This window comes from Embiotoca jacksoni, unplaced genomic scaffold (genome assembly GCF_022577435.1).
Source record: "Embiotoca jacksoni isolate LCO1_2020_lvr unplaced genomic scaffold, fEmbJac1.0.p SCAF_13, whole genome shotgun sequence".
NCBI lineage: Eukaryota > Metazoa > Chordata > Actinopteri > Embiotocidae > Embiotoca > Embiotoca jacksoni.
In genome coordinates this window covers 16833503-16854108 of record NW_027185263.1, presented here as the reverse complement: position 1 = coordinate 16854108, position 20606 = coordinate 16833503, and the positions used below count along the sequence as shown (strand labels likewise).

General features: G+C 43.4%; 1 protein-coding gene across 2 annotated transcripts in view; it reads left to right on the top strand.

Moving 5' to 3' along the window:
- Positions 1-231: 231 nt before the first annotated feature.
- Positions 232-20606, top strand: part of spns2 (SPNS lysolipid transporter 2, sphingosine-1-phosphate) — a 62730-nt gene continuing 42355 nt past the window's right edge. For both annotated transcript variants that reach the window (XM_069146982.1, XM_069146983.1), the window contains exons 1-2: positions 232-689; positions 18375-18440. In XM_069146982.1, the coding sequence (XP_069003083.1) occupies positions 458-689; positions 18375-18440 (298 nt within the window). In that variant the 5' untranslated portion in view covers positions 232-457. The remainder of the gene's footprint in view (positions 690-18374; positions 18441-20606) is intronic.

Genomic DNA, 20606 nt, shown 5'->3' with positions numbered 1-20606 from the left:
CGTATAAATAGGATAGACTATGGTAGATAAATCAATAAATCAAATCACACCCACATATTTCCCACTATTGTACTCTTCTTTAGAAATAGCATAAAGGTTTTTCCAACCGCACCACAGTCCGGCTGCATATTCCCCGGCATCTGTCAGTATCAGGTGCGGCTCCATCATTCGCTGCAGGGTTTCAGGGAGGAGTTAAAGCCAGGTCACACCCCTCACTCGCACTTGGTCCTCAGGACAGAAAAAAACTAAGGAGCGCACAGCCCGTCCGTCACAGCGCACTGCTCGAAAAATATGATCCCGAGAAGAGCGGCTCCTGCGCTTCAACAATTAAGACAACAATTTCACTGCGACTAAATTCAGTTGTAATTACTGAGCGTCGCTGAGTGTGGTCCTTGTTCAACTGTTTCCCTCTCCATTCGCTCTCTTTTTTTCTGCGCTGGATCTTTCGTGCCAGAAAATGTGTGTGGAGAGCGATGGATGCGAGATTGAAGGCTGCAGCAGTTCGGATGAGGTGCGCACGCTGTCGGGCAGCATGAGTCCCGGACTGAAATCCAACCCGGACCTTCACCCCTGCAAACCGGGGCAGAAATTCCGCGCCGCGCTGCTCAGATGCCGCTCGCCGGCTGCCGCCGCCGGGATCCTCAGTTTTGGCAACGTCCTGAATTACATGGATAGATACACTGTAGCCGGTAAGAGACACGACTTCTATCTATAAGAGCGATAACAGAATATTCTTTATTCATCTTCTGTTTAGAAAGTGGGGCCGTTTTCTGTATTTGCTGGAGTGATTGGCCGCTAATTGCCTGCAGCTCACCTCAGCGGAGGCGGGCGGAACAATGGGTTTGCCCGAGCGCAGTGGACTATCCGCTAAACCCATAAGGATGTTTAGTGTTCTCATTGCTGTGTATATTGTGTGCTGTGAGTGTTGATTAAATCAAACAGATACACGCCTTCGCTATCAGTCATGAGATGCTTGACCCTAATGATTTCCCCCCGGGGCTGGTAGATAATTGCAGATCGATCAATTAAGGCGATCAGCTCTCCATCCACGAACCTGAACTGCGCGCTTTCGCACCGTGTGTGTGTGTGTGTGTGTGTGTGTGTGTGTGTGTGTGTGAGAGAGAGAGAGAGAGATGTCGTTGTGGGCTCATCTGACAGACCAGTTTCAGCGACTGCAAGATGAGGGAGGGAGGCAGAGCGAGGGAGAGCGTATCACTATGAGGGATCAATCTTTAGTTCCTCGTTGTTTCTGGGAGCGATTTAGTCCAACAACACCTCACAGCCGGTGTCTCGTGCGGCAGCTCGCGGTGTGTGATGCTGCGATGAGGCCATGTGCTGGTAATCCTCTTCAAGTTCCCGCATTTCCTCACTACTGTATCCCAGACCCACGTCTCATTAGACCCCGAACACCGTGTACACATGAAAATGAAGCCTGCGTTGTGTGAAACTGATAAATGAATTGATTAATTAGATGTAAAAGAAAATAAAGATGCCTAATTTGAAGAGCAACAATTTCTGCTAGCACAAAGGAAAGGCAGAGTCAAACTATTAAAACTTCATTTTTAATTTAAATAAATCATCATGTAAAACGAGAAGCGTGAAACCTACTGTTACAATTGATGGATTTGTATAAAAATAAAAGATCCAGACCAGATGAACGTTTGAACCTCATCTTATCAGTATTCAAGTAGCTTGATGCTGTATTCAAATGAAGGTTTGGACACTGGAAGGCGGCGCTGAATGGGTTAAAAATATTGCTGCAGCATGAGAATAGAGGGAAGTGTGTTCACTGGGAGAGTAGGCTATTCTGCACAAAGAGATGCTTTCCTGGTTAAAGTGCAAGTTCCTATTGCTGCACCTAATGACTTATTTGCTTGATGTAGTCACACATTAACAGTCTACATGAAAATATGACTTGTGACATTTGTAATTTGTGTTTGCCACAGAGAATACAATTATCTCACGGTGTATTTATTCAACAATCTGAAGAACTGGGTAGATTTTCCCTCTGTAGCTGCTGGCAGTCTGAAGGAGTGGCTAATTCAAGCAGAACAATATGTACACTTAGTGGCCACATGCCTTCAGCTCATCATCCTGAAGGCTTCAGGTCCAGTCTGTCAACTGTATAGAGTTAAGCCTCAAAGCCTCGGGTGCCTGAATGATCATTACTGCGGGACGGCTTTAGCTGCTCGACATATAGCCACGCCAAGAATGTGTTGATGTACAGTGGGCATATCTAATCTTAGCATCTTCAAGTCACATCCTCATCCTCTGTCATGGATGAATCAGTCCCTCTCGATTGTCTTCTTCTTGCTTTGATCAGAGGAAACCCCTCATCAAGAGGCTCTATTCTTCTCAGTCGTCCCCATCAGGATCCTGCCTCTGCTCTTTACAATACTGTATATCTCATGAACAGCGAGGGCAAAGCCATAAACCTTGCTGGACCTCAGAGCGCCTGCTTACGCTGTGACAAGCGGAGGAGTGACCGAAGAGAGGAAATGGGGAGGATGGTGGTGAGGTGAGGAAAGGAGGGGGTGGTGGTGGTGGATGCAGCATCTCGGGCTAACCCTCAGAGGCTGTGTTCTCAGTGCATGTGGTGCAGAGGGGGTCCCTTTCCCATTGTTGCCACCTGAACGCTGCTGGACAGTTTTGCATTATGCATGGGCAGCATGTGCGTCAGACCCTCGCGCACAACGAGGACCATGTGTACCCGTACACAACTGACACACACACACACACACACACACACACACACACACACACACACACACAGCATCAGCTTATATCTGCCATTTTCCTCCTTCTCATCCCATCTCTCTCCCCGAGCCATGTTCTCTCCTCTGCTGCTGCGGTAAGCTACGTTGCAGTAGTAATTAGGTGGCGGAGCAGTGCATCTCTTGTTAGCACGGGGTTTTCTCCAAGTATGTTTGTGGGAAGGGTGGGGGGGGTGAGATAGAGCTGTATAATATATCAAAACAATATTAATGTGGTGCTGCTGGTTAGAATATCATGTAGTATTCTGGTTATTGTAAATATAAATGTTTCTGATGCTTTTTCTGAAGTAAGTAGACTGAAATGAAGTGTCCAACTTCTTCTTTCTTATCATCACTTTCTGTGTCTGGTTTCCATCTCTGGCTTTCTGCTTCTCCGGCTTTCTTTTCCTCATTCAAACCCCTTCACTATAGCAGGTACCCAAGGCACATCCCAACTCATAGATCTTAGTGTCAATTATGCAAGCATGAGCACACAATCACAGAAGAACTCACACACACACACACACACACACACACACACACACACACACACGTTAGAAAAGACTCTCCCCACCATTTCAAGAGGGCCTGAATGAGGAGTTGTGAAGGGGGGGGCCGGCTGCTGCAGAGGCAGGCAGGCAGAGGGAAGTGGACTCAGAGTTCAGGCAGCGTTGAGCCCGAGCGATGCCCCCACAGCCCCGCCCCCCCCACCCTCCTCCATCCACACCCGACGTCAAAAGGTCTTTGTACCAACAGCCATTACTGTAGTGTGTGTGGATCACTAAAGCATTGTCACAGAGACACAGGGTGACCATTCTAGACACCAGCGCTATTCTGATCCACAACAATGATGGGAAAATTGCACCCAGCAACACACGGCAGCGTTGTCAAAAGACTTGGATCTTTTGGCTGATCCTTCGTGTCAGAGGTGAAGCCACACACACACACACACACACACACACACACACACACACACACACACACACACACACACACACAAAACAACACCCACAAACTCCACTTTATGATTCCAACACTTGACTTCTCCACAATGATTGTAAGAGCCACAAAAAAAGGGAGAAGTCACTGTCTTTTTTTTATGAGGTTGTTTTGTCTTGGATTTGATAGATTTACTGCCAGTATGTTTTACACAAATACTACAACTTTGTGAGGAGGGATTGCTTCAAAACAAAGTAATTATTCATTATTATTAGAACTAAGCTTCTGCTTATGGGAAGTTGTGTTTTAGATCTCAGTCCGGTGCTTTAATAAGTAAAAAATTAGCTCGATGTTGGTTCTGTCATACATTTTTACTTGGAGCACAGATTTCTGTACAGTCTGGAAAAGAAATGTTCTGTAATGTCAGCAAATTATACATACATTTTTCAACTGTTTCTTCCATAAAACTGCTCTTCTCCCTTGAAAGGCACTTTCAATATGTTTCATTGTTGTAACGCAGTGGGTTCAGCTACAGTCGGGATCATCAAAGGGGCTACATACAGTTCAAATTTCTACAATTTCCATATTTCTGTGTTGTGGAATTGGCCAACAGACAGTGATCTGGTTTATAGTCAGACACACTTATGGGCCAGATCCAAGTGTGAACAGGCGCAGAGGAGAGCACTATTAAGTTTCATTGGGGCTGAGAGGGAGGAGGGTGTGAATGACTTTTAGCTCAGCTGTTTAGCCGGTGGGTCGGACCTGACCTGACGTGCTCCCTCACAAGTCTGTGCTTGTTTTTGCGAGTGTCTGCGATGCAGAAGCGGGGAGCATCTGGGACGTTTGAGGATGTCCTGATGAGGTGGGTCACTTCTCATAGCATCGCAGAGTACCAGTGTTCAGGAGAATGAGATGGAGATCCGACTATATCTGAATGGAGTGAAAGCTGAAGCCGCTGGATGAGTTACGATGCTCCGGCTGGGTCACCTGTGTCCACCCTTTGGAAGCAGCCATCTCACCCACAGCCACTTATATTCCATTTGACTTTTAGAGAGCATAAGAGCTCTGAGATTTAGAGAGCCACTGCATTTAATTTAATTTGAGGTGGCTTTGAAACCTTAAATCCCGGTGTTGCTCCCTCTGTAGTCCCACAGCAGACAGTCCAAGCTCCTCGACAGCTTATCATAAAGAGGGGATTAAGTGTTTTTTTTCAGAGAATATGAGGATATGTGAGGCAGACACGCAGCACTTAAAGTTATTTGCTTTGTAAGTAATAAGCCTTGACGTGTGGTAACTCTAACCGCCCCCCTGCGTGCACATAAAGGGACACTTTGTGGGGTACGGACTGCAGCCTAATCTGCGCTGAGCAGAATTGTTGGGGAGCCGCAGATTAACACTTCTGCACGGGCACCTTAAGATGAGTTGTCTCAATCAAGCTGTCATTTCAAGAATAGCTCACAAACAGGCTCCCATCCTATTGGACAAGGGCAGGACCCTTGCATGTGAACTTTTGGCATCTTTCATTTAGACACAGATGATCCTGTGGTCCTAATCCTCTTAAGGCAAGGTCTTTGTTACACAGTAAAATAAATGTAGTCATCTATCCAGTCGGACTGGCCAGGCAGATTAATGCCCGTTAGCTTTGTCCAGTTTTTCTTTGTGCCGACTCGTTATCACTGTCCACACAGGCCCGAGGCCGTCCGTTGCATCAGTATCTCTACTACAAATCAAGGATAGAGCAAAGGTGCTTGTTTTCTACGCTTCTACATGTTTTTGTGACTGTTGTCACAAACAGTTTCTGATGTGGAAGTGCTCAAAATGCAAGAAAGCGCTCCACTTTCGGTTCCACAGAGACGCAAGAAGTGAAATAAATCTAATTCAGCGTAAATGCTAAGTAAGATCAAGATTTCTCTGCGCCGCCACCCCAAATGTAAAGTGTCTCCGTGAAATTTCTTCTTGCTGCTGAAACGGAAACATGACACAGCAGAAGATCTCAGTAACATGAAGAGTTGAAATATGTCAGCATAAGGAAGTGTCTTCTCACTACTGAACTCTCTGCCACAGAGAGGTTGTGTGGGCCAACGCTCGAGCTGCTTTGGTGTTGAACTGTCGGTTGTTTCAACCGTCACTCTTCTCCCAATTTCACCCTCTCTTGTTTTATTGCGTTCACATTAAAGGTCCCCGAACAACAGCAGAGGCATTAAAAAGATGGAAGGGCCTCAAGTAATTTACTTTATAGGGTTGCTGCCTTTTTCTTGTCGTGTTTTTTCCATCTAATGTCGAGCTGTTTCGAATTAGACAGACTGCACTGTACAGTATGACTCTCTTCATCTCTTCTGCACACTGTTGCTGTATTTCAACATCCTCCACTCAATCTTGACATCTTTTATTTTGCTGTTGACAGCAAAATATTGATTCTATTCAACAGATGTTACAGTGCAGTCCTTAAGAATTACATGACTTCCTACCAAGTGGACTTTTCCAGACTGGTTTCCCACAAATATCCCACTAATCTCTTTATGTCTGTATCCTAGCGTGCCATTCCCGCTGCTGTGAGAAAACAGTCTGTGTGTTCTTTAGGCTCCAATTTAGCCGACGTCTGTAATAGTAACCCATGGAATTAGACAGGACTGCTTCCTATGCCAGCGGAGGCCCTTTCATGTGGCTCCTCCAGATTTTACCATCAAGGAGTCACACTTCCATCGCAGCAGCGTTCACCCTGCTACGCCGGCGGCTGTGAACGCACCGTTCCATGGCTCTGCCGGTGGTCAGTTTTGCGGCGACTCTTTCAGTCTTCCAGTCCTTATAGCAGCTATGGGGCCGTTACATGTGTTGCTTTCTGGAGAGGATATTTTTACTAACTACTGCCTAAGCTGTAGACCAGAGGATTTCAGATTGTGACGTGAGGCAAACATACTGCTTTTGTGAAAGAGACAGGTGCACAGCGGTGATCTAAAAACAAGTGGAGTTAGTTGTTGTACTCTGAGTGCTCACCAACATGGTTCAGCAGTCAGAGCGGTGACAGCGGGCGTTCCAAACACCTCATGGAGGCAATAAAAGTACCCAGAGTGTTTGATTGCTGCAATTTGGATTGTACATTGAACTTCTTTTGAGAATCAAAATTCATATCCATGATCAATTTTTAAATTTGACCTACATTTTCTGAGGTTTTAAATCCATAAAGAAATCACAGAAAGAAACACACTCTCTTCCGTTCAGAACTTTCTTGAGAATAATCATGTTTTTACGTTTTCTTCTGAAAAAGTAATCCATTGCAGCTATCTCTATAGTCATGGGTACATTGCAAACATGGAGTGCTAATAGTTAATTTGGCATGCTTTTAATGGTGACAGTTCACATAATTTCATTACATATAAGCCAATAAAAGCATGGGTAACGTACCACACAATCCTGCCACCACACATCCATTCAGAACATGTTTTGAAGAATCTGAGGATCAGTTTCAACGTACAGTTTATTTTCTCTCATATTTTCTTCTCCTTTAAAGTCTTTAAATGGCCTATCTTTATACTTCCTGCAGTTTTACGAGTCAACTTGTAAAAGCCCACAGTGCTTGCTCAAGTCCCCGACTGATCTTTGACATGTGAAGGTGAGTGGTAGCCTAATAATCACTGACCTCCTCTTTGTCATCACAGGAGTATGTGTGTGGACTTAAGGACAGGGAGGTGGTGTTTTCTTTGCTGTAAAGAGTTTGCTTTAGGATTACAGCCGCAGATATAAATGCAGCGTCTGTTAAGTTTAGTCCGAATTTTTAAGACGTGTTGGAGTGAAAGGAGTCGTGATGAGCAGAGGCAGATAGATCATCCCAACTCTCCATCCAAACACTGATCCACAAAGGTTAAACCCAGCCCCTCTCTTCCTGTGCCGGTATCTGAGAAGATTGGAGTGTTTACCTGAAGAAAACACCGAAAATCATCTCTTCAAGCAGACAGATAGATCACAGGAAGGGAGAAGGAGAGATTTGAGATGTGTTGAGCACTTTGCTGTGTTTGACATGCTGTCAAATAACAGCTCAAAGCTTAAAAAATGCGATAGGAAAGAAATGTGGTTTTCTCCCTCCCTGCATTCCATCTCCTACGATTATCACAACAATTTTTAACAAGCAGAATGAAACAGCTGGGATTTTGTTGAACTTATTGAATACATTGAATAGTTAACATCCTCTACATTATGGATGTATGGCTGTGCTATAAATAACAGTGAGAAAAGAAAAGAATAATAGCTTTATCTAAGAGTAGAAACTCTTTTTTTTCTCCTTTCGGTCAGACGGCTGACCTTTTCCCTGCTCAGACTCTGCTGTATGTTTCCTTTTCCTCCAGCCACCCCAAACACTTTGTGACATTCACATCCATTTCAACACGCTCCAGGAGAAGTCACAAAAAAACAGAAAAAAACAAAGCAACACAAACAAGTGAGATTTCTGGGTTGTGAAGGTCATATTCAATTGTTCCCCCGGGTGCTGAGGTTTGGCTGAAACTGCTCATACATGCAGGGAAAACATGGAACTATAAGACATGAAATCCATTTTTTATCCCTGCAAAATGACACACAAACCCAGACACTGAATATTGATCAACCGAACATTTGTTACGAGTGATGAAAGCGTACTGTCCTGAGAGTCGCTGGAATTGGATTTTTCTCAGACACATTAACAAGTTGTTCTTGAGAGGATTGGGATCTAATATTGACCCGCTCGCAGCACGAGTCACACCGAGCAGTTGTGAAAGCCGACCTGCAGCTAGCAGTAATATTAGCTCTCAGCTCCTGGAAGCTCCCACAGCTGCGAGAATAATATTTTCAGTGTGTATTTACAACGACCCCTATATTTGAAAAGCCTTCCTTCTTGAGGACACATTTAATCTTTTCCCCAATTTGCATGTGATAGAGTAAATACTGGAGCCTGGCAGAGGGGAGGGATTATCTTTTATATCCACCAATCAGGTCACAGAGAAGATCATGAATGTTTGTACGTGGCCTCACATGGTTCATCAGCTCTTATTTTTATTTGATTTGTGGATATCTGTCATGTCGTCAGAGCTCGATGGGACTGCAGCAGGATTTTTCATTACTGTCGAGAAGGGTTGAATAAGGCCGTTGACCTCTGTTAAAGTGTTAGATCTTTCCATTAATGCTCAGGGTCAGGCGGACTTACACACACACACACATACACACACACACACACACACACACACACACACACACACACACACACACACACACACACACACACACACACACACACACAGCACTGAGTGTTGTTTTTTTTTGCTGCTGTAAAAGGTTCACACTCAGGATTGAATTCCTATGAGAATGTGTCACAGGTGTTGTGTTCCCAGGCCGTCAGTGCTGTCACAGGATAAATACATGCAAATATGTGTGTACTGAGCTTAACGTTGGGCGGCAATCCCAATCAGTCCTGCCTCTAATTTAAATCTTCACTCATTTTGTGCTGCAGCTTGATTGTAGACTCTGGCATCTTTTTTTTTGTTTTTCTGTCTACACTGTGGGAGAATTTGTTCACGAGACAGTGACAGGCTGAGTTAGGTTTTTGTCTCTGCAGTGCAGAACGGTTGGTTCCACCTCACTGCTCAGGGACGACTATTACAGCATTCTTTTGATTCTTCAGCACCATAAACGTTTAGTGGTCCATGTTTAAAGACATATTTCTGCAGGCCGCCTGTCACCACACTACTTCAAAAAGATTCAGCTTTGATTGCATGTATTTATCACGGTGAGCATCAGACATGTTGGTTCAACCTGTAGCTCAGTTTGGTAATTGTAGAATCAAGAATTTTTCCCTTTACACGATTTTAGTGATGTTTTAGGAGATGACTGCATTATGACTGATAACCGTGTATTGCCCGGGGCTGCTGCGCTGTAGGTATGTGGAAGAAGCTTTAGAAGAACGCTAAGTGTTTTCCCACATCAAGCAGAACTTAATCTCACCTCACACTCACACACTGACCTTAACAAATACAGTCCAGTGTTGGTATCACATTCTCATTGACACATTGACAATGAAATCAATTGGTGTCAAAATGGCGTCTTTTTTCACTCTTTATAGATATGTTGGGAAAAAAAACATATTTGAGTTTCATGAGACAATGAAAGATAAACCATTCGTTCTCAGCTGAACCGTCTTCCTCATAACTGGGAGGGTGATTGAGCTGAAAATTAGTGGCTCGCCTCCTAAATCCAGGGAAGACAGGGTGGCATCAGTAGGATTGCTTTTATATGTCTGATTAGACTGAAAATAAGAAAAACATGTCTGACATTCATATGTATATCAATACTCTTAGCTGTCACCGTAGGATGAGAGTAGCTGTTGGGGAATAGACATTACAGTAAAGTACACTCACAGTCTGGTAAAGAGTACTGAATTGGAGTGGCTGATTAGTTATGGCCCAAACAGAGTGGTCGTGGCTGCTGTGGAGAATTGTGATTGATGTGTGGGGGAAGATACAAACTCATGGCTGATATTATCCCCGTGCACATAAAACCTAAATATGGCAAAGAGCCCATCCTGTCAGACTTACCATCTCTATGATCCAGTCGAGCAACCCTGAGACAAAATGGATGCTAAATTGCATTGCAGAGATGCAGGGACATCTCAGTGCTGGAGTCAAGAAACATTCAGTTCCTAATAGCTGTCTGTTGGGAGTTTAGTGGTCCAATCTGTGAGAGCCATTGTTTGTTTGTTTTTACACATTTCACAAAACATTTGCATATTTTATCAGTTTAAACTGATTTCTACCACAATTGTGTAGGCTATTCTTGTTTTTCACATTTCTATTTCATAAAATACCCTCAAAAAAATACAATAAAACAAATTGTTTGATGTTTTTCTTGAAAATTAAAGCCCAAAAAATGCCATTAATATTATGTTTGGAACCAGCTGGGCCCCTTAAATTTCCATTTTGTGAAGCCTGACGACTACGATTACCCAGAGAAGATAGACATGCCGATCCTGTTTGATGCTAAATTGAGCTGAAAATAGAACATTTAACCAGTTTTCTTTCTTTTTATTATGGCTTGGGGTCACTGTGGACGTGAAAAGGTCTAAAGGTCTTTAGACAGTCAGTGTGGCGGCCTGTGGACATCTGGTCATTCTGCATCACAGCTCACACTGTGTTTGAATCGAGGGGAAGTCCGATGAAGTAAATGAGATAGACGTGAAGCAGAAAACTAGAATGGTAAAATTAGAAAGGTAAGATACCATATTTACAGCAATGAATATTTCTGCGGGCTTTTTTTTTTAATCTTTTATGAATTAATAAAAGGCAGTCTTGACTTTACGTACAAGTTACACTAATTATGCAGCAGGATGTTTTAACATCTCCCATAGTGGATTCCCATCATCCTCATAAAAGAGAGAGCAGAGGAGGAGGTAATGGAGGAAAAATTAAATCTCATTAAAAAACACTACATAATGACTTTAATCCCCCACGCTGTTATGTAAAAAAGCATTGGGATTACTGACAGGATTTTTCAGATACACATGTTAGCGTGTGCACACACACTCAGGCACACGGGTTAGTGTTTGTGTGTGTGTGTGTGTGCGCGTGCCAATGATTTGTCGGTTTGATAGTCAGTTGGTTTGTTAATCCACCACTTTTGTTATCAAAAAAACCATCACTAAAATATAAAAAAATCTTTTTGGATGGATTGCCATGAAAGTTTGACAGACATTCATGTCCTCCAGGGGATGAACTACAATAACTGTGGAAAGTCCATGTTTTTTTCCTTTAGCTTTATCATCCAGTGAAAAAAAAAATCCTGCGTCGTAAATTGATACATGACAAAAGCCCAATGGCTCTAAAAGTAATGAGATTTCAATCAGCCTCATCTGTACAATGTGTTTATTATGTTATACCACACAATTCCAAATGTGTTAGTATCCACTGTGTAAAATGCATAATTCCTTTAATGATATTTGTTTATTACATTAATTGATATTGTAATCAGGGATTATGTCAAAGACTTGTAGTGTAAACATCAGGACATTTGGTTGTGGTTTGGTTAAAAAGGATCCACTGTCCATATCACTTCTCTACTGAATAAAACGAGACACTGTTCGGGCCTCTAAATGATTTTCTCCGGTTAACATGGCTCCTTTTCAAAATTCCACATAAATAACACTCCTCCAGGTCCACATTCAAGGTTGAGTTCAACTGCTGTTCACTATTCCTGAGAGACGCCGGTGTGAACGAGTGCGGCTCATGGAGATCCTCTGGCAGTCAGACGGTCTCATCTCATCTCAAATACCTTTGCTTCACTTCACTGCCTCTCTTTCCATCTAATGCATTATCTCATACGAACAAGCGGGCTCGCCCCCTGGATGTATTATTGATGAGCTATAGGTTTAGTCTGCTCCCTTGATGCTTCACTGTGCGTCCTCTCCAATGCCATCAAATATTTAGCACGTAGCGGCTGGGACTAATGCACCGCAGCCCTTGAGCTGAATTCAAGCTTTTGATTAGTGAAGGAAAATTAGGTGGAAAAAAAAGTCCTATTAATCAAAGTGGTAAAGCTGGCAAACCTACAGGCCTTCAATTTGATTTCACCCCAGTTCGGCTGTCACAAATTTAAAAGATTAGAGTGCAAGCTCTCAAGTGTCTTCGTGCTTTTATTGCTGAAATCAAAGCATTATCATCTGACACTGGCAAGAGTTCTGATTTGAATATATATTTATCTTGGTGTAAAATAGTGATGGAGTAATGGTTAGAAAATTAACATGAACTGAAACCAGCTATCTAACTTTCTGTTTTTGTTCGGGGCTGATATTTATTGTGTTTACGTGTTTCAATGGCATCCATTCAAGAATTCATCTTCTTGGCATGATGGGAAATAGTCTGTGGATTTTCACTGGTATGGCCATGTTGCTAAGCAGGACAAGATAAAAATGATCCTCTTTGAATAATACATCCATGACTTTAAGCATAGCAAAACAATGCATGGTGGGTTATAGACAGGCAGCGACCCACTCAATGGTTCATGAGCTGTGGATTTGAAGCTTCCAGTTTGCCACTTTGGGTGTCACCATCTTGTTTTTTTTGCAGCCAGTAGTGACCAGATTTGGACTGACTGCAATGAGGTGTGGATCTGACGGCTCCCCTGGTATGCCATTCAAAACCAGACACGCCCCCAACATACCTCTCTTTGAGGCCTAATATCAACTCAGTTATGGAGTTATTTTCCAAAGGACCACCAGTACACGGATCAGGAGTAGATTTAGCTAATGACACCATAATGAACCAGAAGAAATGTATTGACTTTGTATTTCATGAGAGAAGTTCATGCTTTTTGAATCATTCGAGCCAGAAGTTGTTGTTTTTAAGCAGAACCTAGTGGCTGTCAGTGGTATTGCACTTCAAGGCATTTCTGTAATGATTTCACTACTTTAACTTACCTCAGAGCAAAGTTTGGCTCACTTTTGCTTAAATATTCTGTTTGTTTTTTTGTCGTTATTGAGGTTTTTTTATTTGGGAGGGTGGGGGTGGTTCATTTGCAATAATAATAGTGATGGCTAAATCAATACATAAAAAAACGAAAGAATATTATCCTAAGTGTAACAGTCGTAATATCTTCAGCTGCATTTAAAGGGACACTGCTGAGTTTTCTTCTAAACAAACAAAAATGACTGTACTGATTACAGTGTACACTACAAGTGGTTTTGGGTGAAGCTGTGTGTTTAAACACCGCTACCAACAGGGAAGCAGGAATCTAACTTTCATGCGCTCACACGCTCCTCATCTCTTGCTGATTTTATTGGGGACTCCACTGCTTAAACTCTGAAGTCCTCCCGTGCAGGCAACTCCGTTCGCTGTTTCCCAGACATCTGCAGCACGTTTCCTTTCTGTGTGGCAGGCAGAGGAAGTGGAATGGAAAAACTGCTCCCCCGCCCACTGCGGCCACATGGCAAGGGAGGAGAGCAGTCGGTCAGGAGCCCGCCGGCCGCAGTCGGACATATTTGTGGTCGGCTTTCTCCTCCGCTGCAGTCTGAGCCGCTCTGCAGCTCGGCCTGCCTCTGCACTCTGCTGCTCTCTCCCCGCGCTGTCTCTCACACGCTCCGATCCAAAAACTAGTCACAAGTACAACCAGGAGAAAGACACACTTTCTCCTCACTCATTACGTGCCCTCCACTGTCTTCCTTCCCAGACTATTTATACTGATGGGGATGAAACATGAAAAGGGATCACCCCCTCAGAAGGAACGGAGGGCAAGGATCTGGCCACATCAGCAGAGCGGTTCACCGCTGCCTGCCACACTCTGGCCAGAATGAATGACTTCCATCCATTGGCTCCCTCTCCCTCAGACACACACAGGGAAATCAGGGGAAAGGGGAACACTCTCACACGCTCACATATTTATACTAAACAATGGAAACATATGCTTTACAAAACCAACCCAGCCCTAACTGACCTGATGTAGCCACCACATATTTATTTTCCTCCTCATGACTCCTCCCCTCCATCTCTGTCTCACCATCACCCTCAACTGTGAAATTGGACTGTGATCCTCTCCTTCCTCTTAGCCTAGTTTCCCTGAGCAGAAATAGAACCGGAGGGAGGGGGGGGTATCTGTACGGAGATCCACAAGTCTCTGTTGAGGATTTGATATGAAATCTGTCCTCTACAAGCTGATGGAGGTCTGCAAGTTCATATCTGTGTACGGGTGTGGTATGTGTGGGTGTGTGTTCCCTTATGGTGTATTTGGGAGTGTACGTTAGGTCCCAGAGGAGTAACGCAGTCTGCGTCACTGCAGAAACAGCATGCGGTGTACTAACAAATACCTACGTGGTGTTATCAATGTTATTTTTGTTTTTTTTTAACATATTCATGATGCAATCAGTTTCCTGAAGCTGCCATGATTCTTATTGATTTAAATCTTCTAGTAAATGCATTAAGTTAAGTTAACAGTCTACTGGTGGAAAAAGTGAAGAAAGTACTATTCATATTGAAGAATGATCTTTCACCATTCATCGCTCTGAATGCACCGTTTGTGGCATGTTAACATTCACCAATTTGAGTCATTTCTTCTCGAGAAGTCATAAAGGCCGACTTTATGAGTGGGTGGAATAAGTGTCAGCTCCGCACTGCGCCCGACTCTATGTCCACTCTGTGTTTAAACTGCAGAGAGCAGCCAAATATCAGCATCACAATAAATTCATGAAAGAGGTCTTTAAGTTTCAAAGGAGACATAAATGAACTATTACACATACCAAAACAGGTCAGGAGTAAATAGTGATTGAGTAAGAATATTTTGTTTAAAGGTAAACCTGAGAGGACAGTATATATGAGAGGGAGTGGCCTGCCAAGTAGCTGTCAGTGCTGTGTGAGTGTTGTTACCTTGGATGGAGATGGCAGTAGCTTGTGTTATTGTGTGCCATCAGGAAGATCCACATTCCTGCGCTGGTTCTTGCTCTGGCATCATGCTCAGTTGCACACAGATCCCCTGGAGGCCCGCGACTTGAGAAACTCATTAATGCTGTTCAATTAAACGGATCCATGGGATTATATGTGCAATGTTGTCACAATGACAGTGGTGACCTGATAAGTTGCCATAATAAGAAATACATTTGCTGGTTAAATTTCCACCGTTGATATGGTATTATACGAGGTATTTCTGGCATTGTATAAATTACCTGTGTAATTTAGGAATGCTTTAGTAAGTACTGCATTGTGGGGAAAAAGTCAGCTGCAGAAATGTTGATGTTCACTTTGAATCAAAATCACTGGATGAAATCATTTTACCAGAAAAAAAAAAAAGCAGTTTGGACATTTGGAAAGCTGAGATCCTTTGTGGTCTCTTGACCTTTATCTCTTCAAGCACCAGAACAGCATTGCCATGGAAACTATATTGGGCGCTGCCAGCTTGGGCAAGAGTTGTATTACCTCATCTTTCAGATGCATCCCTGAACGTCTCTGTATTTTTTCAATCTTGTTTGTTACAGTCCAAAGAAATCTAAAACATGTATCTTTATCTGACTCACTGAAAGACTGAGGAAAAGGAGGGGAGAAAAAGCTCAGGAAGAAAAATAAATGAAAAGGATGGAGTTTGATTGCCAGGCATTATAAGGCCTCAATGGAAGATGATAGTTGTGATAGGCTGCTACACTGAACTGCTGGCGCTCTGTAATCCATTATAGATTAGCACAGTTCATTACACAGCTCATTGCACTTGAATCTCATACTTGAATCACTGTTGCTTAAATCTGGCTTCCATCTTTTATTATTTAAATGGTAACATATTAACTGTAGGAACACAGGACGGTATGTGTATCAGCTTCTCATACAGTATCTTCACATGTTTTGAATAGATTTGATCTTGTCACACTGCAGCTGTAGCTCTCTTTATAAAACACCCTTGACTCTGATTCTCTAATCTCACATAGCCTTTTAGCCTCTCTACCTTTATTAATTGTCTGGTAATTGTGTGGTAAGTGTAGACGGGCGTGGCTCAGACAAACGCAGACTCTGTCCAGGAGGGACGCTCCACCATCTGGTGTAGGAATCCCCCTCCCAGCAGGCTGTGTGCCTGTGTGTGTCTGTGTGCGTGTGTGCGTCTTCAAGGCTAATTACTGTACAGCTGCAGTTATCAGTACACCGTTAAACACTCTTGTTGCTGTTTGACAGGCCTGACAGGGAGGCAGTCTTTGTCGTTGCCAACTTGTCTGCCAAGGGCATGAAGGGGTGACGGCCTGATGTGTTTGTGCTTTAAGTGATTGTTTGTGTCGGCGTGTGACTACCGCTTGGCAGATAAACTCGGCAAACTTTCACCTGCTTATAGTAGGTTTTTTTCCTCTAGAAAGGAGGATTATAATGATCTTTGAGGTGTGTAAAGAAAACAATCCGATTCTGATCATCCATTCAACCTAATTTATAAATTATCTCCCACCTTGTTTGACACAGTAACTGCATAAATGCCACATGGTTTGCTCCAACAGGTGTTAAGACAAACAAGAAATACAGCTACCAGGAAATCAAAGTGTCTGAATTCAGATTGTCCTCATTAGCCAATTGGTTGAACTGCTGGTTTTGCTGAAACTAGGTGATAACTCTCATAAAAGCATCTTTAAGTCAGGTCATTATGAACAAGAAAGGTGTCAAAGAGTTGTTGGTGCAACGCTTGAGCAAGAATGCTGCCTGTAGTGTGAGAATGTGAGCAGGTGGTTTGACTCAGCTGATAGGAATCTGATGTATGTCTTTGCTTCCAGTCACAGTCCAACCTGCACCTTCCTCTGCATCACACCGGCTTTCAAACATGACGCGTGTCTATTGACAAATAGACAAACAACAGAGGACATGTTGAGCTCAGCTATTTACCCGCTTGACTGCAATCCTTCCCCATCATACACCGGGGTAAAAAAAAAAATCCCCGACATGACAAGGACATGACGCATTAGTTGATTCTGAAAGTTGCAGAAACTCTGGTGCTCTAGTGTAGAGGTCAGTTCGTGCCAGGTGAAACTGGTGTGCTGGGCTCGCAGGAGGAGAGCAGACGGATCAGACGCAGCCAGCTTCTTAAAATGTTAGTCATGCTGCTGTTCCATTTTCATGAGCGGTGTTGCAATCCCCAGGACCGGGCTGCCAGCTTCACAGAGAGTCTGCTCGCACTACCAAGCATGCCAGACTGTGTCTGGACTGCAGGAATATCCAGCAAAGACATGTTTTATTTTTTTTTTTATTCTTAGCTAGAAAATCAGACTTTGAAGCTGGTGGTCTCCAGAGACGTAGTGTTTATTTGATGAGGTTTGCTGCTTCTTGTTTACTGATGCTTGAAGTTGTAGCCATAAAGATATTTCTTTAACTCTTAATTTATCTCCATGTGATCTTCTTCTTCGTTTGGATCTTCTGATGTTTACGATGTGTTAAAAAGTTTATGAGATCACTCAAATGCCAGCAACAAAGAAGACAAACAAGTCATAATGTTGTGATGAGCAGATATTCAGCTGCACACATACGTTCTCTGTCCTATGATTGGCCATACACCAGGTGTCATTCACTTTGTTGAGGCATCAGTGCGATGCAAAGCATGTGAATTTCTTTCATTCCAGCTCTGCTGCTCTTGGGTTACAGTAACAGGATTAAGACGACTTCAAAGATCTTGGGGTTTCTCACAGCAGAGCGATGTTGTGCTGCTGCTGCATGACTGATGAGAGCCACCAGATACATTGACCTCACACAGTCGGCTGCAGTGTCATCTGGAAAACCCCAAATGAACTGCGGTCCCTGTGCAGAAGCTGCTCCCCAGAGCTGTTTACATGAGCCAGTGAGGAGTTAATGGTGGAGAAAGTGTGTGAATGTCCTTGTTATGGAAGTGTTTTTCAAGCAGAAAGTGTGTGTAGTGATTTAGCACCAGAACTCGTGCGTGTGTAAGACCCTGTGGTGAAATCTTTGCAGCCATTTACTAAAGTTTAGCACTATACGGCAGCCAAGAGAGCCCTCATCAGGGATATTGTATTGCTCTTCAGGGATGTTCAGTGAATGACAACCTCTGAGGAATTTCTATCCATCACGTTCAATAATAATCACACACCGCAGAAGACTATCACAAAGCCAAAATGAGTTTCGCTGTAAGATAGATACACATCTTATAACTATGATTATGATCATTATTATGTACTAAAACCACATTAAATTTTTTCCTTACTCTTTGCAGGTGTTCTGCTCGACATCCAGCGGCATTACGGTGTATCAGACAGTGGAATCGGCTTGTTGCAAACAGGCAAGTGCTCTCTAATCCTATAATTACACATGTGAAAACAGTTGACACCTGAACACTTTCTGTGTAACTATAACTGTGATGTTACTTAAAATGGATGGAACAATGAAAAGCAGAGGCCGTAACCACAAACCACCTTCTGATCTCAGACTTTAAGTGACAGTGCTGAAGTGTCAAAATTGACATGTTTTTCTGTTCTCACACACAAACAGTAAAATGAAGTTATTGGTAGGACAATTTATAGATGTAATGTTGTGTATGGAGATAATTTACATCATCAACCCACTAATAATTTACTTACACCTTTAGTCTTTCTGCTTTATGCATATTAAGGTACTCTATTCATAAGATTTAAACAGAAACCTGAGGAAATCCTAAAAGTTCTACTCTACTGCCTCATCTCGAATTTACATAAGTCTACAAAACTAAAAGAGAAACAATGTCTTGTTAGTTTCTTTTTTAGTTTCATCGAAACTGCTGCATTGACTTGAAGATTATCAGATAGTTACACCTCTAAAGGTCTTGGAGGTGTTTCACTTGTGCACGGTTTTTAAAGCTCTCTAAATACATTGACATTGAAGCTAGTTATATTTTACTTTACATCGCTGTAACACAGGCTGACCTAAGTGAGGGAGTAACAGCAGCAGGTCAATAGAAATGAAAACAGTCAGGAGCCAGCAGGCTGTTTTCCTGAGCCTGCATGCACCCGCAGAGTCTGAGGACTCTGGTTTAGGGCAGGGTTTCCTGCTCCACTCGGGGCCCCGATGAATTCACCTTTTTTAGGGAGATACCTTGCAAAGCCTTCTTACTGGAGGACAGGACCCCGTCTTGTCTCTGTGTGCCCTCAGGCTCATTCAAACACCAACAAACTACACACAAAGTGCCATTGAAGACAAGCAGAGGAGGCGGGGTCGGGCCTGAGGAGGGAAGAATACAGTCCAGTGTTTTCCTCGACTTCACTTGATGTTCCGAGTAACTTTGGTTGAGCTCAATGGTGTCTAAGGGACAAAAATATCTCTAAAAGAAATCAGTGTTAGTAACTCTAACACTAACCCTAATTTCTGATGGGTTTTCAGTGAAAAAGTAATTTAGTCTTTGCCTCCTTTTAACCTAATTTGATTCGAGCATGAAGAATTCATATTTTCTAGCAGTAAATATTTTTCCTTTATTTTCTCCTTTGGCTCTTTGGGCAGTTTATGTTTGTGTACATTTTTTCATTTTTCTGGCAATAGTATTTATGAAATACGTTCTTCTGTTTCAAAGAACTAAAATTAACTTCAAGCTCTTATGACACCTCTACAGACTGCTAATTGTCCTGATGTGTGGAATAAGCACATTTTCAGGAGCCTTGTCCTAGCAAAACATGAAGGTGAGAAAGGGGCATTAATAGGTTTTTTTCAGGGTGCCTGCACTCATGAAACCACAGCGAGCTTTCCAGGTGATGTCTTCTCCGACCTGTGTACGCCTGTACGAACTCTTAACAAGAAACAGGAAGCTGTGAAGGGTGTTTGACTCTTGATTCTGTTTGCATTGGCTCATGATTTGGGTTATGCACACAGCCACACCGGCAGAGACTCACACACACTTTAAACACACACACAGCATGTTGGTTGAGCTGCATGCACAGCTGATTTCCCCTCTGCTCCGTCTGCATTTGCAAGTCCCTAAGAGGCACCCAGCAGGCCAGGCTAAATGCAGGGCTGCTGTGTGTCCCGGTCTGTTATGGTTCAGGTCTCCACTTGGCCCCTGATCCCCTGGCGACCTCTTTCTCACACGGGCCTGAGGAATGCTGGGAGTCCGAGCCTTGAGCTGTGAGAAAGGCTGGGTGCAGACAGAGAGCCTCGGTGTGAAGAAGAGGATAACGTAATCTGGATGTTGGAGGGTAGTATACAGTTCGTCCCCTCCGGTGTCCCCCCAACCCCCAACTTCCTTCCTTCCCCAGAGGGTACAATTCCCGCCTCTGTGAGCACCTGCAGGCCCGGACAGTTCCTGCCTTCTCTCTCCTTCCTCGCTGTCCTGGCAGCTCTCGTGCACCTGGGAACGTAAATTGCCAACATAGGTGTTTTACAGGCAGCGGGCGTTGTGTGCGCCGAGGCTTTCTCTCCTGCTCTGTTGCCAGGTCACCTTCAAACCTAAAAAAACACCACTGACCATACACTGCAGGATCCA